The sequence below is a fragment of the Mytilus californianus genome, unplaced genomic scaffold (genome assembly GCF_021869535.1).
Source record: "Mytilus californianus isolate M0D057914Y unplaced genomic scaffold, xbMytCali1.0.p SCAF_6, whole genome shotgun sequence".
Taxonomy (NCBI): Eukaryota; Metazoa; Mollusca; class Bivalvia; order Mytilida; family Mytilidae; genus Mytilus; species Mytilus californianus.
This window is the reverse complement of record NW_026262712.1, coordinates 2,941,469-2,959,510: the sequence shown is the minus strand read 5'-3', so window position 1 is coordinate 2,959,510 and position 18,042 is coordinate 2,941,469. Positions and strand designations below refer to the sequence as shown.

The following is an 18,042-nucleotide window of genomic DNA, read 5'->3' as shown; positions in this document are numbered from 1 at the left end:
AAGCAATCAATTCTTCACAACTGGTTCTAGAAATGTTTCTTTTTTATCAATACTCCTCTCTGAAACTACGCGTCCAATTGGATTTGAAAGCAAGCAATACATCGAACAAGATTTTGTATCTATCACCCCCCACCCCCACCCCCTTTGCGCTTTTTATGAATGAAATGCGTTAATAGGTAAATAGTGTGCTCTTTACTCTTTACATTACGCGATTCTAAACTGGATTTTAACCTAAATCATTGATTTTACGTAAAAAATCTACTTGTTTTGTATATCTTATTATAAAAATCAAATTTCCTCAAATCATGAAAAAACTAGATATCATTTAGATGGGAGCCATCTCTGTGGGCCCCGCTGTGAATAATGTGTGGTAAAAAATTTGTATCTTTATCATTGGACCTGGGGTTGTCAACTGAAACCAAAGTTTTTGACCTTGACCTTTAACCTAGGAAGTTGTACGTAAATTATGACACACCCTCTGGTGTTGGTGTATATACATGTCAAGTATAAACTTTAAAATCATAACGGTTCTCAAGATGTAGAGCGGACACGATCTTTACCATAGGACATGGGGTTGTCAACTAAAACCAAAGTTTTTGACCTTTGACCTTTGACCTAGGAAGTTGTACATACATTATGACACACCCTCTGGTGTTGGTTAATATACATGTCAAGTATAAACTTTGAAATCATAACGGTTCTCTAGATAAAGAGCGGACACAATTTGTTGTATTTTTATCATTGGACATTGGGTAGTCAACTGAAACCAAAGTGTTTTTACCTTGACCTTTAACCTAGGAAGTTGTACATTATAAATTATGACCCACCCTCTGGTGTTAATTTTTATACATGTCAAGTATAAACTTTGAAATCATAACGGTTCTTGAGATATAGAGCGGACATGATCTTCACCATAGGACATGGGGTTGTCAACTAAATGAAAAGTTTTTGACCTTGACCTTTGACCTAGGAAGTTGTAAAATACATTATGACACACCCTTTGGTGTTGGTTAATATACATGTCAAGTATTAACTTTGAAAATGATTACCGTGATAAGCCTGTAAATGTCATGGCGGGTCACATATGAGAATTGTAGGGAAATATACTGTAGAACGATAAGTAAGGTTTGTCGAACGTTTCTCTTGTTTCGATGCAACCGCAAAGGAATTCTTTATTTTCTGGCAAAGTACATTTATCCATTTTTCGGCCTTTAATTTTACATAGAAATCGACATGGCTTTAACAACGACTATGAGGAAGAATCCAAACGGAACTGTGACGTTAAATGTATACTTTACAAATACAGCAAAAATGTATTCGATGATTACTTGTTATCTGTACAATAATTGACTGATTACAGGATATATGCATACATTCCATGGATCATTTACTTATAATCACATTACATGTAGGTTTCATTATGATACGTTATTTTGATTGGCTAACAGCAATCTCGCGTCATTTTGAAATTAACCTTCATTTCAAAATTTCAAAATAAAATGTAACATTCATGATGAAACGAGCTTCCACAATAAAGTGCAGAGGTAAATAAAAGAAAAACTTGATAGAAGGCGTGTTGTCATGATCCTAGCAAAAATACGTAATTATAAGTATTAAATGCTTCTTTTAGTAATTTTATAGGGTTGTAAAAGCGTTGACAGTGCGCAGATTTTTTTAGAATGAAGCGCTTCATACAAAATGTACTTCTGTCAAGGCTTTTGCACTTCAATAAATTTACAAAAAGGAGCATTCAATTCTTAAATACATATTCAGTTATATACTTACAACTTTGAAGATACAATGAACATGTCTGTTCATCCATAGGGTATTTGTACAGATCCATGGGACAAGATGCTTTCAAGGAAATTCTGGAAAAAAATAACCAGTAAGTTTGGGTCTTAAATCAAAATCACAAAAATAACTAGAAAAATAACTATTACATTTACTTAACTTCTCAAGTGTTTATAATTATCATAAACAATATTTAAACGCAGGCCTCGGATAAAATCATGTTAATAGAAACTTTAAGTACTTTGAGTTTAATATTTGACGAATTATACTGTAACAGTTGTTATATATCTTTATATTTTTGTCGTTTAGAGAATTGGTATTGAGTGCAGATCTTCATACATTAGATAGGCTCTTTTTGTAAACCCGGGACCATTTATGTTTAAGACGTTTGTCCATTGTTGAAGTCCGCCTTTCACCCCCAGTTTTTAGTGAAGTTCGTGTTGCTCAGTCTTTTTGTGTTTTGTATATTGCTGTTTGTCTTTTGATCGTGTGTTTGCTTTCGACTTATAAGTTTGAATATCCATTTGTTATCTTTCGACTTATAAGTTTGAATATCCATTTGGCATCTTTCGACTTATAAGTTTGAATATCCATTTGGCATCTTTCGACTCTCTGTTTCATTTTATTCAAGTCCAAATATATTAAAAAAACTTCGGGAACAATATCTAAAAAAGACGATAGTGAATAGTATTAAATAAGAACCTAATTGTCTAATATTCTAAGCTATAAGGAGACGACCATTTGATTTTCTGAAGCCGTCTTTTCATCAACTTAAAACATTTTTCATCTTGTAACATTGACCTTAATAATCGGGGCCCTATCGAACTTACTCCTTTGAAGAACTGAAAACACACATAAAGAATGTAGTACTTTCTTAGTACTTGGAAGTGATTGTACTATTTCAGTACCATACTTTCACACTACTGGATTAGTACTTCACGTTAATAGGAACAGTTTTATACTTTTAATGCGTAGTACATTTTTGGTACAAACCATTTTCGTACCAATCCAGTATGCTTTTAAATAATTACACTTTCAGCTATGTACTTTGTTATATTTATTGTACCTTCATAAGACTACACTACGGAGGTACAAAACTGAAATTGATAGTACAAATCTAGTACTGTAAAATTATGGTACTAACCGTGACTAGTTTGGAAGTACTACATAACTACTAAACCGGTCTCACTAATAAGCGACAAGAAGAATTTTAGTGACAAGAAGAAAAAATTAGCGACAAGAAGACAAATTTAGCGACAAGAAAGTTTATATCCTATCAAAATTATAAATTAGTAGAAAAAGTCCAATTAATTACAGCTGGTTATTTGTTGTTTATTAAAGTTTCAAATTTTATTGTATATAGTAGCACTACAGTTTTGTAATGAATTTTTAGTGAAAAAAATATTACATTATTTCAAAGTATGTATTAATCTGAACATTTTGCAACAATCATGTTTATGTCACAACAGGGGTTAATTAGTAATTGAATTAAGTAAATAAAAGTACATGGCAATTATTCTAAATAAAAGAGCATACATTGGATTCTAATCCTCAATCATCTGATTATGCTACGTGTCCATGAAGAATTGAGAAAATGGCTTAAGGATGTTCGCTACTCTGTTTCAAAATAACAAGCTTTTTAAAAGACTGTAATAAATTGATAATATATAAATAAAGAAAAAAAATGAAGGGTCTGTGTGCTTGTTTTCGAGATATAAGCCATTGAAAATTTGGCGGGAAATAATTCTCTCTAGATTTTTCATACATTTAACATTGGCACCTTTTTTCTTTCAAAAATGATGAAAAAATAACAAGGATTTTATAAGATGACATTTTGAACTATATGTAATCAAATTATGGAAAGAAAAGCAGGCGTTAGTGGGCAATTTTTTTTATGGTACTACATGGATAAAACCAGAGGATTCCGAATATCTGACAAAAATTCAAAAACAAGAGGAGCGAACATCCTTAACAAAATGAAATAATAAAGAAATCACCCTGAGTCTGAGATTATATTATATCTTATAATTATTTATGAATCTTTGATATGTCAACCCTGCCAACTCTACATATATGTAATGAAAATACACTTATATTAAAAGAAAACTTTAATGCATGTTTCTAAATCTATTTTTTTTAAATTTTTAATATTTAGATTTCTTTGCGCTACATTAGTTTTCTTGTCGCTAAATTATTCTTCGTGTCTCTTCTTGTCGCTTTTTTCGCTAATTAGTGAGACCCCTACTAAACTATTTAGGTACACTTTCAATACTATAAAAGTATAGTAATATACAAGTACACGTGCAAAAGTAGCTGTGTATGCCAGTATAAGTTCTCTTTTAAAAATCCCCCCCTCCCCCGAAAATCAAATGGTCGCCCCTAAACCATCCGCAGTAATCTTTGTCGTATACCTTAATCTGTACACAATACTGCCGTCGCTGAAAAGATGTAACATTTTATTGGGTACAGTTACATCATGGAAAGATGCAACCTTTTCATTTGTAAAGTAGAGGTCTGGTACCCATATTTCTTTGATTAAACCAGCATCCAGTTCAAGATATTCGACGTCAATAAAACCATGGAACTCTAAACGTGTGTCTTTCCACTCTTGTTGTACAAATGTGTTCATTGTAAAATCCTTTAAAAAAAGAAAATTCTTTTCGCTGACTTTTAACATGTTTAATTTAGATTTCAATGTTCGTAAAGCTGAGTTTATGAGAATTACAGATCAAGATATAAAAAAAATGTAAAATACAAAATGAAAAACAAAACTAGGGGACGTACATTAAGTCATAAGAATGTTCTACCGGTATTTCATCATTTGGTTTAAAACACAATAAGAAAATAAAATAAAGAATAATCAAAGTACTGAAGTACTGAACATCGGATGACCACAAGTTCTTGAGGATGGTCAAAAGCACTTGTCTCAGAAAAAAACAACATATCTCTTTACCTAAAACTGAGGTTAATGTACAGAGATATATTTTTTTCTGAGACAAGTTCGTGCGTGGATGATGAATAAATGACAGGAAATTCAACTTCACCGTAATAACTATTATATTGTAGTGATACAAATCAGTATACACTGAGTTGTTGTTTATATTATATTAAAATAACAGTCACATATATATATGATTTGAATCCATTTGTATATCATTCTATTCTACTATTCTAAAAATAGTGCAATGCAAGTGCATGGTGGACACTTTTCTGTAAAAATTCGATTTTTCTAAGATTGGATACGAGTAGGCATTCATATTTTCCCGCAAAATCAATTACAGAGTTACCGGTCCTTGACGGTATTTTCACAAAACGTTCTTTGAGATATTCTTCCGCATGCTTTAACACAATTTTTCGGTACGTGTGCATTGATATTATCAATGATTTTTTACTTATATATATATATCTAACTACAAAACATTTTCATATTATTAATTTATGTTGTAAACAAAAATATTTTTATCAGTATTCATTGAAGAGATGTATTTATATCAAACGATAAGGAATGTTATTTTGCACTCGTTTATGTGCGCGTATTTATCATGTTTATAGATCGGTTACAAACCCAAAACTAATTTACATAATGGAAATCTAGGCGATAGCAATACATCGGGATGACCTCAAGGTCATCGCGATGTAAAAATGTTATAATCAGATGTGTAATTTACTAGATAAAAATTTTGAACAAGAAAGGCATTTAAAAAAGTAGTTATTCACTTGTACGAGTTATTTCCTTTCGGAGTGACATACATTTTCACTATCGATATGGAGCTAGCGGAAAGAGCAAATTTATCTTTGTGTAAGGTGAAATCTGTAAAAAGTTTTTTTTTAATTACATACATGTGTGATCTATTAGGTAAACTAACGAATTAGCTGTTTGAAGGACAACAAAAACACACGTGGAATCAAAATAATAAAGAATATAGTATTAGATTTGCCCATATTTACTGAGGGCACACACAACCAAATAGATATAAGAAGATGTGGTATGAGTGCCAATGAGAGAACTCTTCATCCAAGTCAAAATTTATAAAAGTAAACCATTATAGGTCAAAGTACGGTCTTCAACACGGAGCCTTGGCTCACACCGAACAGCAAGCTATAAAGGGCCCCAAAAATTACTAGTGTAAAACCATTCAAACGGGAAAACCAACGGTCTAATCTATATATAAAAAACGAGAAACGAGAAACACTTATGAACTACATCAACAACGACAACTGCTGAACATCAGATTCCAGTCTTCAAAATGAATAAACTATTTACTAATGCTAAATAGACCCGATCTATGTAAGAACTGTGAAATTATTTAAAATGGATTCAGAATTAATTTAAAATGAAATTCATACGCTTGGATAGATTTCTATAATAAACAAAGGATCTTATATTTGATATTTGAAAAATAATATTCCCAGAACACAATTTGAAACTTCAAACAGAATTCTTAAAATACAATGAATTATCATGCTATGTTCAAATAACTATAAGAATTGTCAAGTACTATTAAACTTATTGCATGCTTTTCTCTCGTGACATTGGACAGAATGAGTGGTATACAATACTCATTAATTTTATAGAAAAGCATGGTTTATGTAAAAAATTAAAACAACACTTTAAAAATTTCATGCATCAGAAGCACTTTTCTGGATTTACTTTCATCAGGAACGCTGAAAGCTAAATATCTGAAAGCCATCGAATAAATATACAATATATGTACATTATCGGAAAATATAAAATTTATTTGTATGAGCCTTAGAAACAGGACGAAAAGCGAGGCTCGCCGAGCTTTTCTCCTGTTTCGCAGCGAGTACAAATAAATTTAATATTTTCCGACAATGTACTTATATTGTTTTTATCCTGAAATTTACACCCAACACTTGAAACTTTAGTTTAAACGCGAACCGCGAAGAGGACCCCAAAATGAACTGTGACGCAAAACGAAATATCCAAAATACCGCTTGCTCAACATGGAAGAGGGGTAACAGGAGACTTTATTTGTACAAGTACAAATAAAGCAAAAATTTATTTGTGTACCTGTTATTTGTACAATAGTTGGCTGACTGCAGGATAAAAACATTTAGATATTTTTCCTAATGTCAGTCTATCACAAAAATTAAGAAAGAATATTAAATTGGAGCATTATCTAACACTTGACGTGGTTTCTACATTTACTACGAGTAATTAAAGTTTTGATTTTTGATATGCGACGGATGATATTATTCCCAATAGCAGTATGACGAGATTCTTCAATTATCGTCTTTCATAGAAATTATCATCATGTTAAATCTAAACTAGTTATGAATCGTTAATAAATAAAGGGTAAAATCAATTAATGCATTAACTCTCAATCTTTAAAGGTGCATTGAGCAGTGTCCTATAGATTTTACATATATAACAAACATGACCAGTTAGGAAAGTTTATTGGTAGAGTTACTGTAAAAACAAACGAACTTTGTTTGTAAACAATTTGTCGTTTGTTGTTGAATATCATATTTGTTTTTTGTTTATTGTTTTGTACATAAACCAAGACGTTAGTTTTCACTGTTGAATAGTTTTACATATGTCAATTCGGGGCCTTTTATAGCTGACTATGCGATATGGGTTTTGTTCATTGTTGAAGGCCGTCCGGTCACCTATAATTGTTAATTTCTAAGTTATTTGATCTCTTGTGGAGAGTTGTCTCATACTAGTTTGTCTCATTGGTAGCCATACCACATCTTATTATTTTGTTTTCACGGAACAGAAAAAAAAAAACGTTTAACCTTCAGTTCCGGTAATTATTACTTCAGCCAAATAAATGTCTGTCTTAAAAAAAGGTGTATCATTACGACAAAATCAGAGAATGCCGAAAGGTCTTATAAACAGAAAATAGATCGAGGCGTTGCCAGATCTTTGTAAGCGAAGCGTGGATGCAGAATCTATAATTAGATTGCTATTATCTATCACTCATGCAAAGAAGAAAAAATACACATAATGAAAACAACCCACCAAACATTTCAACAAAAACAAAATATAAAAACAAAGCAAAAATATGTTCTTCCACTAATCGAAGCTGAAACGTAGGTAGGCTGGTTCTCTTACTTGCAACATACGGGTATCTGATAGACCCTTGATTCAGAGCCAAACAGATAAAGGACAGGAACCAGTCTAAAACGTAGGAGGATCCATAGATATAAATTATTAAAATAACAAAACATTTGAAACACAAGAAAAATTAGTCACAATGCTTATGTTATTACGTCACAATGAGAGCCGAATGTTCAATGGTGCCATTTAAACCGATGCGTTGCCATGTAACAACGAAACGTCAAATCTTGTTAAAATCCCGAGGGCAAAATTCTGCCTCCCACAAGTTACTGATAAAACAAACAAAAAAGGCAAGACAAACCGGGACAAGGAACCAGAGCGGATTTGGCTATACGTTAGGATGGACAAGGAACCAAAGCGGATTTAGCTATACTTTAGACCGTCAAGGAACCAGAGCGGAATTGGCTATACTTTAGGCCGGACAAGGAACCAGAGCGGATTTGGCTATACGTTAGGCCGGACAAGGAACCAGAGCGGATTTGGCTATACGTTAGGCCGGACAAGGAACCAGAGCGGTTTTGGCTACATGTTAGGCCGGACAAGGAACCAGAGCGGATTTGGCTATACTTCAGGCCGGACAAGGAACCTGAGCGGATTTGGCTATACTTTAGGCCGGACGAGGAACCAGAGCGGATTTGGCTATACGTTAGGCCGGACAAGGAACCAGAGCGGATTTGGCTATACGTTAGGCCGGACAAGGAACCAGAGCGGTTTTGGCTACATGTTAGGCCGGACAAGGAACCAGAGCGGATTTGGCTATACTTTAGGCCGGACAAGGAACCTGAGCGGATTCGGCTATACTTTAGGCCGGACGAGGAACCAGAGCGGATTTGGCTATACGTTAGTCCGGACAAGGAACCAGAGCGGATTTGGCTATACTTTAGGCCGGACAAGGAACTAGAGCGGTTTTGGCTATACTTTTGGCCGGACAAGGAATCAGAGCGTATTTGGCTATACGTTATGTCCTTTTTAAGTTTAACCAGCTCTGCAACGTTGCATTGGGTATATGTTTTTTAAATGTTTTGGCCGCGAGCATCACTGAAGAGGCATTAATTGTCAAATTGCGCATCTGGTGCAGTACAATAGGTACCATTAATGTTCTTATAGCTAAGCACAAAGGAGATATCTTAATTTGAAATGAATTCAAAAATTTTACAACAGCTATTTTTAATTAGATAATATACGAATTGTTTCCATGCTACTACCGAAGTACTATATGCAGAGCTGTTGATATCCTCGGGTACGAACAGTTCAGCAGCAGAATCCACGGGGACTAATAGTCCAGCAGCAGAGGTCTCGGGGACTAACAGTACAGCGGCAGAGGTATCGACCCAGTGTAATTACAGATCCACATTTTTAGTTGCTTCCCTTAGGACGGATATAAATTTTCATTGACAATGAAGATCTAGCCAGAATACCAAATTTATCTGTGATTACGTTTATTGTTTATTAAACATTGGTCAAAACGCCTATATATCACTTTCAATGTATCATGCTTTGCATGGACGGCATCCCATTTTGTCGGGCATAGAACCAATCTTTAATTAGCAAAGGGAAACAACTTGTGTTAAAAGTGTGTAATAACAAAATCAAATCGGTGATAGACTATTGATCCGTTGCTCTATTTTTAGAAATGCTATATTAAAGCAGAAGAACGACAATTGCCAATACATTACTTGGAATAATACAACCGTGACGAAATGTGATAAGGATGTTCGCTCCTCTTGTTTTTGAATTTTTGCCAGATTTTCGGAATCCTCTGGTGTTATCCATGTAGTGCCATTACAAATTTTTGCCCACTAACCCCTACTTTTCTTTTCAAAATTTGATTAAACATAGTTTTAAATACCATCTTTGAAAATCTTATTAAATCCTTGTTATTTTTTCATACTTTTAGGCAGAAAAAAGGTGCCAATGTTAAATGTATGAAAAATCTAGAGAGAATCATTTCCCGCCAAATTTTCAATGGCTTATATCTCGAAAACAAGCACACGGACCCTTCATTTTTATCTGCTTTTTTAGTTCCTTTATTTATATACTATCAATTTATAACAGTCTTTTAAAAAGCTTATTATTTTGAAACAGAGTAGCGAACATCCTGAAATTGAGATTTTAATCTCAAGATGTAATAATAGTTTAAGCAAGAAATACAAAAAATTGTTGGAGTTTGAAATCAAAGTAAACGTTACTAATTAACTTCGGAAAGACACATGATACCCCATCAGTCACTATTACGTTTTAATTGAATAAAATAATGTGTTTAGACACAATGTGTCTACTTAATGCAGATTCCTGCAGTCCAAATTCAAAACCATACGAAGTTAACGACCTGATCGAATTGCATAGTAAGTCCAATTAATCTTTCTCTTTTATTTGCTTGTCAAATAACTCAAAACCAGCCATTGATAAAAACGCCGATAAAACCTTACAATCCTGATGTAGCTTGATCATGTTGATGTAATTGCAACTTTTGCTGTCAGCATTAAAAACATTTTCCACGGCTATATGGTTATATAACGATTTGTATCTTAATATCTCTAACATCGCGATGCTTTCAAAATATATTATCAATTTTGCAAATGTTTTAATGAATTATAAAGCGAACTTGGGGACTAAATATCATATTTAAAAGCAAATCGAAATAATGAAGAGTTTGTTATTCAGAAACCTTTTATTAGACTAAGTTATAAATGATTAACTTGATTTCAATACTTTATAGACAGCTAGCTTGAGATCATCTACAATAAATACTCTTTCAAAGTGAAAAAAACGTATTCCCGAACAAATCTAGTATAATTATTTTTGATTTAAATGTAGCATTTCTTTGCGGATAAACTAAATGTTTCCGGATATATGTATTCATTATAGGTGTTAAAACACCAATTCACTCACTCCAATTAGCCATTCCCTGACAAAAAATAGTGCTTTTGATGTCATTGTTTACTTTAACTTACCAACAAATTTGCAGAAACGAAACTGTTAATCAATTGTCTTTGAGCCAAAATTTACTTGTCCATGAGTTTACATTAAAAATTGAGAATGAATGCGCTTTTTTATACTTATTTAAGATATCCTGACAAACAGGGTTGTTTTTAGTAGTAGTTACCTTCGGAACGTTGGTATTTCACTACAAGACTTTAAACGATTGACGGCAAATAGTTAGATTTGCGCTGCGTATTTAGAAACAGTCTATAGCTATATGTTTGATCATATGTACTGAATTTAAATTAGTACTTCAGAAAATAAATGCGATACTATATGAATATTCAAATGACATGAGCTATGCATGAACTCAAAGTGTGGTTATACTAACCATATAAAAATAATAAAGCACTTTTTGAAGTTCAGTCACCGGTCAATATATATATCAGGAAAGAGCGGCTGATGAGATTCGACGATTTTTGCTCTTTTATCTTGTTTGAATGTTTCACTAAAAGTAATCAGTTGTGATTGAAAGCCATTTTCAAAGGAACAAATTGTAAATTTGGTTTACAGTTTTTATATTTTAGAATAATATATTTGTTTGGATGACTCTTTTTAATGCAGAAAATGGCACATGATTGTGTACCACTTCAATAACACAATTTAGTTTTGGTGGCTTGGTGACTTTGATTTTCACCCAGTTTTGGCGTCTACATTTGGTGTTAGTGTAATATTAGTGACTGGTATAATGACACAGAAATTCACAATACTGCGGTGTTGGCTAAAATAGAAGATAAACTTTTTAACCGATTTAAAAAATAAATGGACGTATGATCTCCATCGAGTTTCTGCAAGACGTAGGGATGGTGGTAACAAATTAAGGACATACATGTACAGAACATTAAAAACCGAAATTAGATGTGAACTTTATTTAAAAACACTGTTTTCTCCTGCTCAACGTAGAGCGTATTCACAATTCAGGTGTGGGGTTGCACCTATACGAATCGAAACTGGGCGCTACGAACGTTTACCAATGCATGAACGGACTTGCTTTATGTGTGATAGTAAGATGGAAACTGAGGAACATGTACTACTTGAATGTCCGCTTTATGACGATTTAAGGAACGAACTTTATGAATACATAAACAGTGAAGATGAGAATTTTAACATGTTTACGAATCGTGAGAAACTGTCTTTTGTGTTGGGGTGCCAAAACGTTAATGTTATACTAGTATACAAATGTGCCAAAACCTGCAAATCGATTTTAGACAGAAGGAGACGTTTTTTATATCGATAATTTTTAGACTGTAAAGTTTTCGTAATTTTTAGAAGTACACAGTTTTATAAAGACCTTTAATGTTTGGAAATTTTTACTTTTTGTCTCTCATAATTCTTTTAAGAATGGCATTAATATCTATTTATGTTTTTATGATATATGTATATATTTTATTGTGCATATTAATGGTGAGACGTTAATAAACTATCTATCTATCTATATTTTACCTGCAATATAATAGATAAAATAACACTTTCACATAAATTGGATGCATCTGATTAGCATTTCTTGATTTCCGTAAACGCTCAAAATCATAAATCGGGGAAAAGGGGGGTAGTATGAATGTTCAGAACCATATGAGTATTTAGACCATACGCTTATGGTCATGGCTATACGTGTATTGTTTGACCATATGAGTATACACTGGTTTGACCATTAACGGACTGGACCATATAGGTATCGAATAAGCGTAAAAACGCTTATGGTCCAAATACTCATATGGTCCGGAACATGGATACACAAGGAACTATTATATATGACTAAATGGGACATTAATAGAATATCCCAAACCATCTCATACCAACTGGGTTTGGGGAAGTTGGAACCTTAGTTCCTAAACCATTTCTAAACACGCCGATTCTTATCACAGAGGTAAAACGGTCGAAGTAAAAATAGCTGCATTTGCTGTGACTGAAACTAATTTCATGATAATAAAAATGAGCGACAAGTTCCTCAGTTTTACTGTTTAGTGGAACATTTTCGAAATTGGTTTAAATTTGCTTATTTCGGGAAAAATGTATATAAATATAGAAATTTTTATTTCTTCATTTTTTTCTCTTACATTTCTATCCCATTTCGAGCAGAGTTTCATCGCAATAACAACAATTTATGAGACAATGCGATAATACAATTTCAATTTGGCACTAGAAATTGAGAAAAAAAATCAGCGAAAATGATACAAAAAAATGAAACTGGAATCTTGGACAACAAACCACACTACTGTAAAATCAGAATTAATTGCGAGGTTTTTATTAATGCGAATACTAGTAATGCGAATAGGTGAGTATCGCAATTATAAGAACTCGCATTATGATATCTTATACAATATCTGTATGCAGATTTTCCTGAAATCGCAATAATTAATTTAGCATTTCTGTCCAATATTTAAAAATCGCAATAATTAATGCACGCAATTTTTTAAATGTACAGTACCAACGTCCGACAATTTCGAGAACTGTGTTGTCAAGTAAGTTAGAGTCAACACCCGACAACTTCGAAAACTTTGTTGTCAAGTAAATTAGAGTCAACACCCGACAAGTTCGAAAACTTTGTTGTCAAGTAAATTAGAGTCAACACCCGACAACTTCGAAAACTTTGTTGTCAAGTAAATTAGAGCCAACACCCGACAACTTCGAAAACTGTGTTGTCAAGTAAATTAGAGTCAACACCCGACAACTTCGAAAACTGTGTTGTCAAGTAAATTAGAGTCAACACCCGACAACTTCGAAAACTTTGTTTTCAAGTAAATGAGAGTCAACACCCGACAAGTTCGAAAACTGTGTTGTCAAGTAAATTAGAGTCAACACCCGACAAGTTCGAAAACTTTGTTGTCAAGTAAATTAGAGCCAACAGTAGTTCACTAATGTTTGAATAATAAAATCATCTGTTAAAGCCATTAAATGCATACAAACCAAGGTCAAATAACGAACAATAAAAAATTACAACAACATAACAAACATCAAAACAAACAAACAAACAAAACATGAGGCGCATGAACTCAAAAAGAATCACAAGGGAACAACAGTTAAGAAAAATGTAAATAAAAAAGTGAATTATGAATATTCAAATTGAATCAAGATCTATAGAAAACTTACCATAGTTTCTTCATTTATTGAATCAATTGAATTGATGAACAGACTCACTTCTACTTCAGTTGGAATGTCTGCAAACGAAACGATATGTAAATTATGCAATCGTCTCAACTCAGCTAATTCCGTTTCTTCATTTAACGAAATGAACGAGAGTAGCGGATTCACCCGATGATTGCCGAGTGGTGGATTATGAAGATGTATTAAAAAAATAAAGGTGTAACTCTCTTGGGAAGAACTTGATCGAATACGGTCTGGGGTTAAAAACCGTGTGCTATTGATCTCCACAAACGTTTGGTTATTTTTATCAACACAGTTTTGGTATCGAGCGACCCTGATGAAAAAAATATGTGCGCTATAAAAATCGGTATTTTTCAATTTCACTTCATGCAGCAAAGCAGTGTTTATGTTACCAATGCTATCTTAAAGGCGTTTAAAAGACCATTTGTTCTAGTTTAATTCATTCATCGTTCCGTTTTCCTGATTTTTTTATTCTCATGTTTTAAGCTTTCCCATAAACGTATCTGGCTTTTTCCTTGATATTTCATTAAAATCTTTTTGCCTAGCATTTTTTGTCTCTTTCTTTTTTTTACATGTCAAATACACTTCTGGTCAAATATTTTCCTTGTTTTTCTTTAAAAATCTTCATACAGTTTGACATTTCATTCATCTGATAAATTCCACAAGGAAAATCTAAACCTCTTCGGCCAAAAATTCAATCTTGACTTTATCTTGCTTTCACATTTTAACCTATTAAGGTGGTACATAACACTACAGGGAGACAACTCTGTAAAAATCAGCTGAACGTTTTAATCACGTTCTATTGTTAAGGAAATATTAAGCTTCTCAATGATCAAAATTAGTGTTTGTTAAACTGCTACACAATGTATATATCCAATGAAAATTTTCCGATAAAGTGTGTAGTTCAAGATTTTTAAAATTTTTATATTTTTGTCAAAGGGTCAAAGTAAATATTATGTCAAAATATTATGAAAATCAAATGAGCCGAATTAATTTTAGTCAAGGTGTTTGGTACCACCTTAAGAGAACATGTACAGTAGAAATTCTTAAAATTACAATTTTCGGAAGAAAACTTGGTCTTTAGCGAACGATCTGTTGATCTCTGGAATTCTTACTATAAATTCTTTTGTTCTTTTATTTGTTCTTACAAAATTCTTACTTTGCTCAAAATTAGGCGTGATTCTGTTGTCATAATCCACTAGAAGAGCCCGTATAAAATCGGTCCTGAAATAAATAAGTATGTTTATCTATATGTATATTATTAACAATTATTACTGACAAAAGATGTTCTGAAATAAGGAAAATTCAATACTGTAAACCATGCAACTAATTCTCGCGAACGATTTAATTTCGCAACTTTCGCGAGTAGGAAGATAACGCGAATAAAATCGTCGCAGATACTTAAAATGTGGCAGTTTCAATGATTTATAATTTAACAAATTAATTGCATTCGTGGTTTTTCTTCACTAGACATAATGGGGATTATTTCAGCACAAATATTCATGAATGTCTTGCTATGTCATGAGACCATTGCGTCTTTATATACATGTCTTAAGGGCATACGATACAGTTTTGATCCAACGGTGATTTGTTTTATGAAAATTTGCATACAACCTATTTTTCACCAAGACAATTCAAAAATGTAAAAAAAAATATACCTTTGACTGCCAAATTTAGAGATAAATGGGGTGAAAATTTTAGACATTCCCTTATAAAATTTCGGTTTCTTGGACATTTCTATCCTTTGGACAGACATACTTAACATTTTTGATTTAAAAGATAAACACAGATTTGTGTAAGTAGATTTTTTTACAAATTAGGAATACTCTTACAATGTGTAAAACTCTTTGGAAATATTTCATTTTTATTAAATTTTCATGGAAAAAAACGTTTTTTTTTGCTGTATATTTATCTATTTAAAAAAAATCATCGGTGATTTCTTCATAAAAATTGGAATAAATAATCTTCATACAGTATCAAGTCAAATCTCAATTTTAAAAAAGAGGGGTCCCTGTACTCGTTTTCAAGCAAATGATCAAAATCACTCGAAAAATACATATTTTCTAGATATGTCACTGTTTCACGTCGCGAAAAATAACATTTTACGTCAGCATCGTCATTACCTCCCCTGTAACTGTATCGTACGCAGAAATAAACACAAAGAAAAAAAAAACCTTTAGGGAATTTGCAATTACTATGCACCTTTCAAAACTATGTTTTTATATTTCCCAAGGTCGGTTTTATAATGATGTAAAACGGAATTCATAATGCATTTTATATTATTCACCAATTTAGTTTTCTATTGTTTGTTATAATCATTAGATGATGTAAAGAAATTTGATGTATTATACGCCGTTTCAGTTATCTTGTATTTGTTGTAAATCTTTGATGTATTATACGCCTATTTAGTTATCCATTGTTTGTTATAATTATATTGTGACGTAAAGATGTATTATACGCATATTTAGTTATCCATTGTTTGTTATAATTATATTGTGACGTAAAGATGTATTATACGCCTATTTAGTTATCCATTGTTTGTTATAATTATGTTGTGACGTAAAGGGCTAGGATGAAATTTGAAAAAAAGGCAGGACAGGAGTTTTGAGTTAAAAAAAAAAAAGGCAGGATGAGCAACTTGGCAAAAAAGAAAGGCAGGATGACAATTTATGTAAAAAAGATAGGATAAACTAATAAAAAAAAAAAGGCAGGACCGAATAGAGTGAAAAATAAAAAGGCAGGACAGAGATTACAACTTAAAAAAAATGCAGGACAAAATTTTTCATCCTAGCCCCCCCCCCCCCCCCTAAAAATCAAATGGTAGCTCCCTAATTCTATGACGAAGTAACGAAGTTTGATGTATTATACGCCGATTTAGATATCTATTGTTTGTTATTATTCAATCTATGGTGATGTAAACAAGTTTGATGCTGCGTCATAACCAATAAAGATTTAGAATCAGATTATACAGAAATATGCTTTGTTAATGTATACAGTGTTTGTGGTTTTACGACTTAATTTTCTAACATGTAGCAAAAGGCTATCGTGACATCATAGTATTTTATTAAACGAGTTGACTGTCTATTTATTCATTTGTTTACTAATCTCTCTTTCACATAATTTAAATAAGCTATCATCTACATCATTACAACTGTTGTGGATTGTTGTCTCATTGGCAATCATACCACACCTCCTTAATTTTATATCGTACCACATGTCCTTATTCTTATATCGTACCACATCTCCTTATTTTTATAATTGATCCTAGCTTCTATAGATATAGGAAGATGTGGTATGAGTGCCAATGGGACAACTCTCCATCCAAGTAACAATTTATAAAAGTAAACCATTATAGGTCAAGGTCTTCCCATTACAGAGGGTCAAGATAGGGTTTTTACATAATAGAGAGTAATAAGCAAACAGTGACCAATGTAGAACAAAGGCCAAACAATATAAAAGATAGAGAAAAAAAGGCCAAACAACATAAAAAATAGAGAAAAAAGGCCATAAACATAAAAAATAGAGAATAGTGAGGTGCCTAAATAAAATGAATAGAGAATAGTGAGGTGCCTAGATAAAATGAATAGAGAATAGTGAGGTGCCTAAATAAAATGAATAGAGAATAGTGAGGTGCCTAAATATAATGAATAGAGAATAGTGAGGTGCCTAGATAAAATGAATAGAGAATAGTGAGGTGCCTAAATATAATGAATAGAGAATAATGGTCAAAATTTATAAAGAATAGAGAAAAGGCTTAAAAAATTTAAGAATACAGAATTGAAGGAATTCCAATCAAACCCTCTGATATCGTACATGATAAATCCTTGTTCGAAAAGCTAACTCTCAGAAAAAAATCTCCCACTATTGTTAAGTTGTAGTAATTTTCAGCCATCTTGTGATCAACTGTTTGTTTGACGCTTTTACTTCATTGGGGTCTGGATGAAGTGTCCTTTATTTTTCTATTCTTTAATTTTTAGACCATTTTTCTGTATTCTTTGTTTGTTTTGCCCATTATTCTGTATTCTTTATAATTTAGCACCCCAACTATTCTCAATTGTTTTGGTTTTTTTTTTTTGCCT

General features: G+C 32.5%; 1 protein-coding gene across 1 annotated transcript in view; it reads right to left on the bottom strand.

Moving 5' to 3' along the window:
• The window catches only part of LOC127705243 (glycine receptor subunit alpha-2-like), a 36,958-nt gene that overhangs the window by 6,898 nt on the left and 12,018 nt on the right, over window positions 1-18,042 (bottom strand). The window contains exons 3-6 of the mRNA XM_052209582.1: window positions 15,123-15,187; window positions 13,949-14,016; window positions 4,203-4,429; window positions 1,786-1,868 (exon numbers count right to left, since the gene is read on the bottom strand). Of these exons, the coding sequence (XP_052065542.1) occupies window positions 1,786-1,868; window positions 4,203-4,429; window positions 13,949-14,016; window positions 15,123-15,187 (443 nt within the window). The remainder of the gene's footprint in view (window positions 1-1,785; window positions 1,869-4,202; window positions 4,430-13,948; window positions 14,017-15,122; window positions 15,188-18,042) is intronic.